Below are 13,895 nucleotides of genomic sequence, written 5' to 3' on the forward strand. Positions count from 1 at the left end.
TCGAACTCCTGACCTCAAGCAATCTGCCCACCTCGGCCTCACAAAGGGCTGGGATTACAGGCACAAGACACTGTGCCTGGCCCTGGGAACATGTTTACATGGACTTTGTTCACTTTTTAAAACAAACTGAGGGTAAGTTACTAGACATGTGAACTAAAAAAAAAAAAAAAAAATTGGAAAGAAAAAAAAAGAAAACAAACTGAAAACAAAGAACGAAGTGTTCTGAGGTTGCTTTTATTCCAAGAACTCTGTGAGCTCCGCCCAGACACGACTGGTGCCTACTTGTGTCCCCAGGGGACCTACACACAACAGCACCCGCACCAGGAGGGCGTTCTTGACCCACGTGAGCCCTGGTCCCCCAGTCAGTCAATGTGACTGAGTCCGCCACTGAGGCCAGCCTGGCCGGCCCCAAGTAGTCCCTCTGAGTCCCCAGCTCCCCGGCCAGCAAGGAGTGAAGCTCCATGCCCCTTGGTCCACGCCTCCAAAGTCTGAGCATATCCTGTAGCCTCGATCTCAGGAGGCAATGCATGTAGCCCCCCTGCACTCAGAAAGGGGGCTTCTCCAGCCATGGTCGTCTTCTCCGTCCACAAGCTTCCAGATGGCCCCTCCTCGGAGCCCCTGCCCGGGCAGGGAGTGGCCACATCCTCGGGCAGAGCCAAGAGTCACCGTCCTTCGTGGGCCTGGGACCAGGCCCAACCAGGAGGCTAGGAGGCTGCCTCTGCCGCTGTGGGCTGGATCAACATGGTGGTGGCCTGCAGCGGGTAGTAGCGGCCCCGCCAGGTCTTCCAGAAGATTCCTTTCTTAAGCTCCTGCCGCTGCTGTGGGATGGAGCGGAAGTACTGGCCATTGAGGTTGGAATGGCTGCAGGTACCAAACCACCAGCCTCCTGCCGGGGTCAGGGGAGAGGAAACATGGTCAGGTCTTTGAGCCACCAATGGGGCTGAAAGAAGATGGGGATAGGGTTGAGGATGAGGCAGGTTGGGGACCATGACTGGGCTTTGGATTTGACCTTTTTTTTTTTTTTTGAGATTGGGTCTCACTCTGTCACCCAGGCTTGAGTGCAGTGGTGCAGTCTCAGCTCACTGCAGCCTTGACCTCCCAGGCTCAAGAGATCCTCCCAACTCAGCCTCCCAAGTAGATGGGACCACAGGCATGCACCCTCACGCCCAGCTAGATTTTTGTATTTTTAGTTGAGACGGGATTTCGCCATGTTGCTCAAGCTGGTCTCCTGAGCTCGAGTGATTCACTCGCTTCAGCCTCCCAAAGTGCTGGGATCACAAGTGTGAGCCACTGTGCCTGACTAATTTTTTTTTTCTTTTTTTTTTGAGACCAAGTCTCACTCTGTTGCCTAAGCTGGAGTGCAGTGGCGTGATCTCAGCTCACTGCAACCTCCACGTCCCAGGTTAAAGCGATTCTCCTGCCTCAGCCTCCCAAGTAGCTGAGACTACAGGCACGTGCCACCAGGCCCGGCTAATTTTTGTATTTTTAGTAGAGGGGTTCACTGTGTTGGCCTGGCTGGTCTTGAACTCCTGACCTCGTGATCCGCCTGCCTTGGCTTCCCAAAGTGCTGGGATTACAGGCGTGAGCCACCACACCCAGACAACTTTTGTATTTTTTTTTGTAGAGACAGGGTCTCCCTCTATTACCCAGGCTGCTGTCAAACCCCTGGGCTCAAGCGATCCTCCCTCTTTGGTCTCCCAAATCCCTGGGATTACAGGCGTGAAGCCACCACACCCAGCCTCAGCCTTTACTCGAGCCCAGTGGTTGAGGCTGCAGTGAGCTATGATCACACCACTGCACTCCATCCTGGGTGACAGAGTGAGACCCTGTTTAAAAAAAAAAAAAGATTCCTGTGCAGTGGGCACCATTATAAAGATGCTTGTGGCCGGGCAAGGTGGCTCATGCCTGTAATCCCAACACATTGGGAGGCCAAGGCAGGCAGATCACTTGACATCAGGAGTTCAGGACCACTCTGGCCAACATGGTGAAACCCCTTCTCTACTAAAAATACAAAACAATTGCCTGGTGGCAGGTGCCTGTAATCCCAGCTACTCAGGAGGCTGAGGCAAGAGAATCACTTGAACCCAGGAGGCAGAGGCTGCAGTGAGCCGAGATCACGTCACTTGCACTCCAGCCTGGGCGACAGAGTGGGACTCCGTCTCAAAAAATAAATGAGGCTGGGCGCGGTGGCTCAAGCCTGTAATCCCAGCACTTTGGGAGGCCGAGGCGGGCGGATCACGAGGTCAGGAGATCGAGACCATCCTGGCTAACACGGTGAAACCCCGTCTCTACTAAAAATACAAAAAACTAGCCAGGCGAGGTGGCGGGCGCCTGTAGTCCCAGCTACTCGGGAGGCTGAGGCAGGAGAATGGCGTAAACCCGGGAGGCGGAGCTTGCAGTGAGCTGAGATCTGGCCACTGCACTCCAGCCTGGGCAACAGAGCAACACTCCGTCTCAAAAAAATAAATAAATAAATAAATAAAATGAGTAGGCCAGGCACGGTGGCTCACGTCTGTAATCCCAGCACTTTGGGAGGCCGACGCGGGTGGATCATGAGGTCAGGAGATCAAGACCATCTTGGCTAACACGGTGAAACCCCGTCTCTACTAAAAATACAAAAAAATCAGATGGGCCTGGTGGCGGGTGCCTGTAGTCCCAGCTACTCGGGAGGCTGAGGCAGGAGAATGGAGTGAACCCGGGAGGCGGAGCTTGCAGTGAGCCAAGATCGTGCCACTGCACTCCAGCCTGGGTGACAGAGTGAGACTCCATCTCAATCAATCAATCAATCAATCAATCAATAAAAGTAAAAGTGGTCAAGACTCTTTTCAGGATGGGAAAACTGAGGCCAGATAGGCTAAGTTAGTGGCCTAATCACACACACGGCATGTAAGGAAGAGGTGGGGGCAGGAAACAGATGCAATTTGGGGTTGAAGGCAGGACAGAGCAGCAGAAAGATAAGGAGGGAAGCTGCTGGCTGGATGTGGCATGGCAGAGCCTGCTCACCAGAGAGGCTCTTGGCGCAGTTCTTGTCCCTGCGGAGGTCGTGATCCTGGTCCCAAGTGGAGAAGGGTACGGAGAGGCCGCTAGGCGGGACGGTGGTGGCACCCAACTGGCTGGCCACGGGCTCGGTGAGCTGCAGGCTATAGGCCGTGTCCTCGCCACCCAGGTGCACAGAGAACTGCAGTGACTCGGCGTTGCCATCCCAGTCCTGCAGCTGCACGGCCAGGCGGCTGTTGCGGTCCCCTGTGATGCTATGCACCTTCTCCAGGCCCAGCCAGAACTCGCCTGGAGCGGGAGAGGCCACTCAGTGAGGCAAGGCCACTTCTGAGGGTCCCTCTTCCTCCCCTGCCTCTGTACCCACTAGAAACACCCACCTTGGGGATCCCCAAACCCCGCCTTGTAGGCTTCCCAGGGCCGATTGAAGTCCACAGAGCCATCGTGGCGCCTCTGAATTACTGTCCAGCCTCCATCTGCCCAGAAAGGTACAAGGTCACCAGGAAGTCCCTCCTCACAGAGGACCCCGCTCCCTCATCTGGCTCCCAAGCACCAAACCCCCTCCAAACCCAGGAAGCCAGCAGCTCCCTCTCTCATCCCTGGAGAACTTGAGGAGGGTGGGTCAGAGGAAGGAATATTATGGGCTGGCCTTGGGAAGATCTTTGTCCCAAGAACCCAGCAGGGACTGAGCGTGGGAAGGAGTGGGCAGTGGAAATCTGCAAAGCCTCTCTGGGCCAGCTGAACTGGGTCTTCCTCTGCAATTCTCAACCACAAAACCCCGTGTTGTAACCTCTTGTAATGGAAAGGATTTCTTCTCAATGGAAAAAAAAGCTGCTTTTTAAAAAATTTTTTTATTTTGAGATGGAGTCTCGCTCTGTTGCCCAGGCTGGAGTGCAGTGGCCGGATCTCAGCTCACTGCAAGCTCCGTCTCCCGGGTTCACGCCATTCTCCTGAGTAGCTGGGACTACAGGCGCTCGCCACCTCGCCCGGCTAGTTTTTTGTATTTTTTTAGTAGAGACAGGGTTTCACCGTGTTAGCCAGGATGGTCTCGATCTCCCGACCTCATGATCTGCCCGTCTCGGCCTCCCAAAGTGCTGGGATTACAGGCTTGAGCCACCGCGCCCAGCCCTTTTTTTTTTTTTTTTAAGAGATGGAGTCTCACTCTATTATTGCCCAGGCTGGATCGCAGTGCCACAATCTCAGCTCACTGCAACCTCTGCCTTCAGGGCTCAAGTGATTCTTGTGTTTCAGCCCCACAAGCAGCTGGAATCACAGGTACCTGCCACCATGCCCGGCTAATGTTTTGGATGTTGGTAGAAACGGGGTTTCACCATGTTGACCAGTCTGGTCTTGAACTCCTGACCTCAAGTGATTTGCCCGCCTCAGCCTCCCAAAGTGCTGGGATTATAGGTGTAAGTCACCGTGCACTGCGCTCAGCCATTTTTTTTTTTTTTTAGAAACGAGGTTTTGTTGTGTTGCCCAGGTTGGAGTGCGGTGGCAATTCACAAGTGTGATCACAGCTCACTGCAGCCTTTAACTCCTGGGCTCAAGCAACCCTCCTGCCTTGGCCTCCTGAGTAGCTGGGACTACAGGCGTGTGCCACCATGCCCAGCAACGGCTGAATTTTATTTTATTTTATTTTCTCTCTTTTTAATTTTTTTGGTGGGGGGACGGAGTCTCGCTCTGTCGCCTAGGCTGGAGTGTGGTGGCATGCTCTCGGCTCACTGCAACCTCCGCCTCCCTGGTTCAAGTGATTCTCCTGCCTTGGCTTCCTGAGTAGCTGGGATTACAGGCACATGCCACCGTGCCTGGTTAATTTTTTTATTTTTAGTGGAGACGGGGTTTCACCATGTTGGTCAGGCTGGTCTCGAACTCCTGACCTTGTGATATGGCCGCCTCAGCCTCCCAAAGTGCTGGGATTACAGGTATGAGCCACTGCGCCTGGCCTTTTTACTTTCACAAAATTTTTTGTAAAGATGAGCTCTCGCTATGTTGTCCAGGCTGGTCTCAAGCTTCTGGACTCAAGTCATCCTCCCGCCTCGGCCTCCCAAAGTGGGATTACAGGTGTGAGCCACTACATCCAGACAAGGGCTGCACTTTAAAGAAAAGAGGCTGGGCGCAGTGGCTAATGCCTGTAATCCCAGCATTTTGGGAGGCCGAGGTTGGCAAATCATTTGAGGTCAGGAGTTTGAGACCACCCAGACCAACATGGTGAAACCCCGTATCTACTAAACATACAAAAATTAGCTGGGTGTGGTTGCTGGCACCTGTAGTCTCAGCTACTGGGGAGGCTGAGGCAGGAGAATCTCTTAAGCCCGAGAGGCAGAGGAGCTGAGATCGTGCCATTGCACTCCAGCCTGGGCAACAAGAGTGAAACTCCGTCTCAAAAAAAAAAAAAAGACCAGCCTGGGCAACATAGCAAGATCCTGCCTATAATTATTATTATTTTTTTCAATTTAAAGAAAGACAACAGGGCCTATGGGGAGAGGGGCCCCTGGGGGGCTAGCACACCCTACCTGAGGTCATCTTGCAGTTCACCAAAAATGGCGGAGACCCCTGAGGCTGGATCTCAAATAGTCCACTCTGCCTCTCCCCATCTTCAAACAGCTCCTGGCAATCCCTGGGCAGCCCTGCAGGGAGATAAAGTGGAGAGTTGAAACAGGAGAGCAGCCCCTGGGGTTCTCAGGAGCCAGGCATGTCTGGGGTCTGAGCTGTGGATGACCAGGGAAGTAAAAGGCAAATCTGATCTCATGACCACCTCTGCCATCTGCCTAACCTCTTCCATGGCTCCCTGTGTCCTTCCTCAGCATGGTCCACAAGGCACCTGGAGGACCAGCCCCTGTGCCCATCTTCCTCCTGCCATGCTGTACCCACACCCTCTCTGGCACACAGGCCTTCTTCCCACCCTTGTACCACACACCCTCCTGCCATAGGGACTTTGCACATGCTGTTTCCCCTGCCTGGGACTCTCTTTTTTTTTTTTTTTTTTTTGAGACGGAGTCTCGCTCTGTCACCAGTCTGGAGTGCAGTGGCATGATCTTGGCTCACTGCAACCTCCGCCTCCTGGGTCCAAGTGATTCTCCTGCCTCAGCCTCCGGAGCAGCTGGGACTACAGGCACGTGCCACCATCACCACGCCCAACTAATTTTTGTATTATTGGTAGAGATGGGGGTTTCACCATGTTGGCCAGGCTGGTCTCTATCTCCCGACCTCGTGATTCGCCAGCCTCAGCCTCCCAAAGTGCTGGGATTACAGGTGTGAACCACTGCGCCCGGCGGGACTCTTTCCTTACTTCTCTCTCTGATTCCCAGCTTCTGGAATGGTACCTTGCCTTGCCTTGCCTCACTCCCAGACCTGGCCAGACCTCCCCAAATGGGAATTGAGCAAGGACTTCCACTTCTAGACACTGGGGTCATCTAGTGGTCTCTCCTCTGACTGCATGGAGGCTCCATGAGGCTGGGGACAAGGAGCAGCTCTGCCCACAGCCTGGCACCAGCATCCACGCAGGCCCCAGTGCATAGCAGCTGCTCAGTAAAGACTTGATGAATGGGCCGGGCGCAGTGGCTCATGCCTGTAATCCCAGCACTTTGGGAGGCGGGTGGATCGGTCAGGAGTTCGAGACCAGCCTGGTCAACATGGCCAAACCCCATCTCTAGTAAAACATACAAAAATTAGCTGGGTGTGATGGTGGACGCCTGTAATCCCAGCTCCTTGGGAGGCTGAGGCAGGAGAATCGCTTGAACCCGGGAGGCGGAGGTTGCAGTGAACTGAGATCAAGCCATTGCACTCCATCCTGAGTGACAGAGTGAGCCTCTGTCTCAACAAAAAAAAAGACTCGGCGAATGAATAAAAATTAGCTGGGCGTGGTAGTGGTAGGTGCCTGTAATCCCAGCTACTTGGGAGGCTGAGGCAGGAGAATCACCTGAACCCAGGGGGAGGCCGAGGTTGCAGTGAGCTGAGATTGCGTCACTGCACTCCAGCCTGGGCAACAGAGCCAGACTCTGTCTCAAAAAACAAACAAAAAAGACTTGATGAATGAATGAATGAATGAATGAGGCAGCAGGTCCAGAGCAAGGAGGAAGAACTGTGTTGACCAGGAGCATCTCAGAGGCTCTGCCTGGGGATCCCAGCTCCTAGAGGGAGAGGAGGCAGGGTTGAGGAGAGAAAGAGGGAGGGAGGAGGGGAGGATGGCCTTGAGCGCGACTGGAGGCTCAGAGGCTCCAGACTGGAAGGAACCACCCCCCAGCCCAGCTGGAAAAGTAGGGGAAAGGTCGAAATGAGTCTGCATGGTGGGGGTGGGGGCGGGCCCAGTGTGACGAGGAAGACGCTTTCCGGCCCCTCAGGCATCTCCCCTTTCCCCTACTTTCCTCCTATCCAGTAAGGATGGGCACGTGGCCAAATCACCAGTGTGGCTTCCATGAATGCCAGCTGTTTGCCTTCCCAGCTCTGAACTTTCTCCTACTTGGCAGGCCTGAGCCAAGAGTCTGGGAGTCCCGAACCCACAGAACCCCTGCCCCCTTCCACTGCATTTCCCAGCCAGGACTTGTGCCTTCCCCCGTCACCCTCCAGAAGCCCCTCATCCTGGGACGGTGGCTTTGGGAGGGTGGACAGGACCCTGACCACGCTGAGGTGCCAGCCTGGCAGGGTTGGGGGTGGGCAGCACGAGGTGGGGTAGGAGCAGGAGCTTGGAGAGGAGAGAACCCTCAGGTCTGCAGTGCTAGAAGCCTGCCACTGACCCTAGCGTGTGAGAGGGGGATCCAAACTTTCACCTAGTTGGCTGTGAACAGCCACAGATGCAGGGAAGGAGGAGGACCACAGGGAAACTGTGTGGGGCCGTGAGAACCGCGAGTCTGCGTCGGACACACGTGGACATGCTGTGGTTCGAGATGAACGGAGATTTGGGAGTAAAGCACCTACAACTTGTGGTGGCAGCAAAAGCCCACTTTCTGCTGCAGGGAGGGGTCTGGCAGGGGCGGGGAGAGAGGAGGAGAACAAGAGAGGGAGGAGGAAGAGGGGTCAGGGACCTGGAGCATTAGATTTGTAAGATGCAAGAGTGTGTGTGTTTCTGGCCTGGGAGCTGGGGGTTCCCAACCCTGATTCCCACATACCCCAAGATGCCACGGAGGGCCCAAATCTATGAACACTCCTACCTGGCACCCCCTGTTCCATGACACCCTCCCCTAGAAGTTTCTAACCTTCAGGATGGCACCCCAAACCCCATTTCTACCTTTTCCAGCACCCCTGCAGCTCAAGTCCCTCAAGATCTCTCTCTTTCTCCACCTCTGTTCCAATCAGTGACCAGCAGGGCTTCAGGGACAGCCCACTGGCTTGCAGGGGAGAAGGGTTGGATGGCCTGGCTGGGTCAGGTCAGGGCTGGGGAAGGAGGTGATGCCATCAGCTGTGACCGGGAGACTGGTGAGCCCACAGGGAATCCAGGCCAGGACATCTTCTCCTTAAGGGGGACCTGACAAGGAGAGGACCAACAATGGCAAGTGGCGGGGTGGGGGTGGCCACTGGAGGGCATCGAGGGCCAGACACTCACGGTGCAGGCGGCTGGCATTGTGAGCCAGGTCAACTGGCTGGGCCATCTCGGGCAGCCTCTTTCTTCGGGCAGGCTTGGCCACCTCATGGTCTAGGTGCTTGGGGTCCAGGAGGCCAACCTAGGATGGAATGGGAGGAGGGTATCAGGCCTTGCCTGGCCCCACGTCCCCACCCACAGGTCCTGTGCTCACCACCACCCTCCCTACCTAGGGTCCCAGCTATCAGAGGGACCTTTTCTCCCTTGACCCTAGGGTTACCTGGCTTTGCAGACGCTGAATTCGCAGGTGCTGCTTCTCCAGGTGCCGCTGCTGCTGGGCCACCTTGTGGAAGAGTTGCTGGATCCTGCTGTTCTGAGCCTTGAGTTGTGTCTGGGGAGGGGTGAAAACCTTGGTGAGGACCCAGCTTGCCTTCCCCAACTTCTTCATTCATCCACTCATCCATCCTTCCAAATCTCCATCCGCTGAGGCCAGGCAAGGGAGTCTATCTTTTTTTTTTTTTCCCAAAGGCAGGGTCTCATTCTGTCACCCAGGCTGGACTGCAGTTGTGCTGTCACAGCTCACTGCAGCCTCCAACTCCTGGGGTCAAGTGATCCTCCTGTTTCAGCCTCCCGAGTAGCTGGGACTACAGTCATGCAGCTCTATGCCTGCCTTATTTTTAATTTTTTCAGACAGACTCTCTGTCACCCAGATTGGAGGGCAGTGGCACAATCTTGGCTCACTGCAACCTCTGCCTCTCAGATTCAAGTGATTCTTGTGCCTCAGCCTCCCAAGTAGCTGAGATTACAGGTGCCTGCCACCATGCCTGGCTAATTTTTGTATTTATATTTGTATTTTATTTTGTTTATTATTATTATTTGAGACTGAGTCTAGCTCTGTCACCCAGGCTGGAGTGCAATGGCAAGATCCCGGCTCACTGCAACCTCTACCTCCTGGGTTCAAGCGATTCTCCTGCCTCAGCCTCCTGAGTCGCTGGGATTACAGGCGCTCACCACCACACCCAGCTAATTTTTGTATTTTTAGTAGAGATGGGGTTTCACTGTGTTGGTCAGGCTGGTCTTGAACTCCTGACCTCAGGTGATCAGGCCGCCTAGGCCTCCCAAAATGCTGGGATTACAAGCGTGAGCCACCGCGCCTGGCCTTATTTTTATTTTATTACTATTATAGTTTTGAGAAGAAGTCTTGCTCTGTTGCCTGAAGGCTGAAGTGCAGTGGTGCGATCTCGGCTCACTGCAACCTCCGCCTCCCGGGTTCAAGAGATTTTTCTGCCTCAGCCTCCCAGGTAGCTGGGATTACAGGCATGCGCCATCATGCCCGGCTAATTTTTTGTATTTTTAGTAGAGATGAGGTTTCTCCACGGTGGCCAGGCTAGTCTCGACAGCAGTTGGAGGCTCCGTGAGCCACCGCGCCCAGTCATTTTTTAATTTAATTTATTTATTTATTCATTTTTTTGTGAAGAGACGGGGGTCTCGCTATTTTGCTTTAGGTGGTCTTGAACTCCTAGCCTTGAGCGAACCTCCCTCCTCGGCTTCCTAAAAGGGAGCCCATCCCTTGAGGCAGGGGAATCACAGGGAGCCACAGTTGTGCACCCTCCCCCCACTCCTGTCTATACCCTTCCAAGCAAGGAGAGCCAGTAGGAGCGCGGAGAACCAGCCCCGGGGGCACGTACCTGCAGGCTGTGAAGGACCTCAGGGTCCACCCGGTTCTCAGGGGCTAACGGGAGGGCGGTGGACCCCTCGGTTCCCTGGCAGGCAGACCCGCAAGCACTCAGGCGCCGCTCCAGCGCGTTCAGCTGACTGCGGGTGCGCTCCGCGTGTTCGCGCAGCCCCTGGCCTAGCTGCAGGAGTCCGTGCGCCAGGACATTCATCTCGTCCCAGGACGCAAAGCGCGGAGACTTGGACTGCACCGGGCCGCCCTGAGCTCTCAGCAGCACGGCGGTGGCCACGCAGAGCATCAGGGCTGCTCCGGCCGTCGGAGCACCGCGCATCCTCTCACGTAGCCTGGGAGCGGGGATGCGGGGACGCTGGAGTTCGAGGTGCGAGGGTTGGAGACGCGGAGGACCAAGGGGATACCCGCTTGGTTGCAGAAGCCGCTGGAAAGAATCGGATCACAAGAGTGGGTCTGCTTAGCTCTGTTTCTCCCTGCTGCGCCCGAGGACGGTGTTTATAAGTTGGGTGCGGAGTGGGCGGAGGAGCCTTGGAGGCGGGGTGCGGGGAGTGGCGGGGGCAGGGCCTGTGGCCGGGGGAGGCGTCCTGTCCTCTGGAGGCCTGGTAGTCTGCGGGCTGGGGGATGCCCTGGGGGTGCAAAACTCTGGCTCTCCCGCCCCCGCTCCAGGCTTAGGCAGGCCTTCTGGGCGAACCGAGGGGAGAGGTATTCTCTCTCTTTGCCCCATCACGGTGCCCGTCTCTAGGCTGTGGAATTCCAAGCCCCCTATTCCGCCCCTGCCTTGCCCAGTGGCGGAGAGGGCGCACACTTTAGCTGAGACTGGAAGGCAGAGGCAGGGGTAGAGGGCCGGGCGCGGTGGCTCACCCCTGTAAATCCCAACACTTTGGGAGGCCAAGGTGGGCGGATCATCTGAGGTCAAGACTTCCAGACCAGCCTGGCCAACGTGGTGAAACCTAGTCTCTACTAAAAATACAAAAAAAATTAGCCGTGCATGGTGGTGGGAGCTTACGTAATCCCCAGCTACCTGAGGCTGGAAAGAGAACTGCTCGAACTGAGGTGGAGGTTGCAGTGCGCCGAGATCGCGTCATTGCATTCCAGCCTGGGCGACAGAGCCAGACTACGTCTCAAAATAATAAATAAATAAATAAAATAAAGGAAGGAAGGGAGGGAGGGAGGAAGGAGAGAGACAGAAAGAGAGAGAAAGAAAAAGAGAGAGAAAGAAAGAAAGAAAGAGAAAGAGAGAGAAAGAAAGAAAAAGAAAAGAAAGAAAAAGAAAGAAAGAAAGAAAAAAGAAAGAAAGAAAGAAAGAAAGAAAGAAAGAAAGAAAGAAAGAAAGAAAGAGGTCAAGGCCGGTGGCTCACGCCTGTAATCCCAGCACTCCCTTTGGGAGCCTGCGTGGCTGGATCACAAGGTCAGAGATCGAGACCACGTGAAACCTCGCCCTCTACTAAAATACAAAATTAGCTGCCAGGGCCTGTAGTCCCAGCCACTGGGAGGCTGGAGGTGCAGGAGGAATGGCGGGAACCTGGGAGGTGAGCTTGCAGTGAGCTGAGATCCGCCACCACTCCAGCCTAAGGACAGGATGAGACTCGGCTCAAAAAAGAAAGAAAGAAAGAAAGAAAAGAAAAGAAAAGAAAAGAAGAAAAGAAAAGAAAAGCAAAAGAAAGAAAGAAAAGAAAGGAAGGAGGGAGGGAGGGATGGAAGGAAAGGAAGGAAGGAGGAGGGAGGAGAAGAAAAAGAGACCGGCGCTGTGGTCTACACCTTAATCCCACCACTTTGGGAGGCCGTGAGGCGGGCGGATCACAAAGTCAGGGAGGATCGAGACTATCCTAAGCACAATGGGTGAACTCTGTCTCTACTAAAAATATGTACTTTAATGCGTTGTGGTGGGCTGCTTTGTCCCGGCTACTTGGGGAGGTTTGAGCAGAATGGCATTAACCCGGAGGGATTGCAAGTGAGCCGGACGCCATTTACCGTAATTCCAGCCTGGCAATAGGAGTTTAGACTCATCTAAAAATATAAAATAAAATAAGCAGAAAGCAAAGCAGTGAGAAAAGAAAAGAGCTGAGTTCCAGTGGCGGGCAGGAAGCCTGGAACTCACTAAAAGCTCTGCCTGGAGGCTTCTGTGAGACTTCCAATCCCAAGACTCAGGAGACTCTCTGGCTGGCATGTTCTTTCTGTAGAAAGAATTCATATCAGAGCTAAGCTTATATGACTTTGACTCTACTTCCTCCCGAATCTGAAAATGATGAGCCTTAGCTGCAAGATTTGAATTAGAGGGCCCCACCTTGGCCACCCTCTCACAGGGTCTCTGTCTTGATCTTGGCCTGTACAAGCTATGAACTTAGAGAACAAGGAAAGAGGAGACACAAGGAAAGGAGGAAGCCAGGACGGTGGCCCATGCCCAAAAATATCCCAGCTACTTGGGAGGCTGAGGGCGGAGGTTCACTCTGAGCCCAGATGAGGCTGCAATGAGCCACAATGGTGCCACTGCACTCCAGCCTGTGGGCAACAGAGTGAGATCTTGTCTCTAAAAAGCACAAAATAAAGTTTGTGGTTGTGATGCACATCTGTAATCCTTAGTACTTTGGGAGGTCGGAGGCAATCGGGATCACCTGAGGCCAGGGAGTTTGAGATTGTGTCTGGTAATGATATGAAATCCCCGCCTCTACTAAAAAAATAAAAAAATTAGCCAGGTGTGGTGGCACGTGCTTATAGCTACTCGAGACTGTGTCAGGAGAACGCCAACTGCATGCGGAGGTTGCAGTGAGCTGAGACGCCGGGCCAGCCTCCAGCCTGGGTGGACAGGAGGAGACTCCAGCTCGAGACCTGGAAGACCTTCCTCTTTCTCTCCCTCATTCATTCATTCACTCACGCACTGAACGAAGGTGCTGCTGCCCTCTCAGCCTAGCCCCTGTATGTTTGAAGTTCCCAGGCAGGAGGCCACAAACACTCTCATCGGGGTAGGATATAGAGTTGGGACAAAGGAAGTACTGAGTGAGGCTAAAGGGCTGGACCACATTCATTCCACAAGGCTAAGTATGCATTCAAACTTGCACCGATCTCCTCTGCCTCTTCCCTACCAGTTCCCCTATATCCTGTCAAGAAGGGGAGGCTGGCACAGAAAACCAGCCTGCCAGGAAGAACCCAGGGCAGGTTGGCTCAGAGCACTGGCAAGGAGAAGGGCATTGACTCAGCAGGGCTCCGAGCCAGCTCATTCTCTGGAATCTTGAAACTGCACACCCAAGGGCTGACGTGCAGGCTGCCACTCATACACTTGGCCCTGTCAGCTGGGCCAGATGCCAGGACAGCCTATCCCTCCCAGCAGCAGTGGACGGGAAAGGGAGGGAGGAAAACCCCAGTGAGGAGTAGGTTCAGATGGTCACCGTCTGGCCTGTCCAGCCCCAAGCCCCCCAGCCTCTCTCTGAGTAAGGGCATAGCTATCCCAGGCTATCCCAGAATGCAAGCCCTCCTCTTCCCCAGCTCTCTTTTTTGAGACGGAGTCTAGGTTCAGGCCTCCAGGCTGGGAGTGCAGTGGCCGGATCTCAGGCTCACTGCAAGCCCACCCCAGGCTTCACGCATTCTCCTGCCTCTGTGGCCCCTCCGGAGTAGCTGGGATCATGGCCTCGCCACCCTGCCCGGGTTAGTTTTTGTATTTTAGTAGAGATGGGTTTCACTGCAGTTAGCTAGGATGGTCTC

At 54.6% G+C, this 13,895-nt stretch overlaps 1 protein-coding gene across 1 annotated transcript; it reads right to left on the bottom strand.

Annotated features, from left to right (window-relative positions):
- Window positions 1-215: 215 nt before the first annotated feature.
- On the bottom strand, window positions 216-10,693 carry ANGPTL4 (angiopoietin like 4). Its single transcript, XM_031659993.1, has 7 exons — window positions 10,201-10,693; window positions 8,793-8,903; window positions 8,537-8,654; window positions 5,511-5,624; window positions 3,375-3,470; window positions 3,004-3,285; window positions 216-886 (listed from the first exon to the last, which is right to left on the bottom strand). Exons 1-7 carry the CDS (start codon window positions 10,516-10,518, stop codon window positions 705-707), a joined length of 1,221 nt encoding a protein of 406 aa, XP_031515853.1. The 5' UTR covers window positions 10,519-10,693; the 3' UTR covers window positions 216-704.
- Between the last annotated feature and the right edge of the window lie 3,202 nt (window positions 10,694-13,895).

The sequence above is a fragment of the Papio anubis genome, chromosome 20 (genome assembly GCF_008728515.1).
Source record: "Papio anubis isolate 15944 chromosome 20, Panubis1.0, whole genome shotgun sequence".
NCBI lineage: Eukaryota > Metazoa > Chordata > Mammalia > Primates > Cercopithecidae > Papio > Papio anubis.

Bases quoted from the DNA above. Each gene is read 5' to 3' on its own strand.
- ANGPTL4 (XM_031659993.1), bottom strand. From the start codon at position 10,518: ATGCGCGGTGCTCCGACGGCCGGAGCAGCCCTGATGCTCTGCGTGGCC. The intron at 5,625-8,536 runs GTGAGTGTCTGG...ATCTCCCTGCAG, and splicing joins CAATGCCAGCCGCCTGCACC to GGCTGCCCAGGGATTGCCAG. The intron at 3,286-3,374 runs GTGGGTGTTTCT...CTCCCGCTCCAG, and splicing joins GGGGTTTGGGGATCCCCAAG to GCGAGTTCTGGCTGGGCCTG.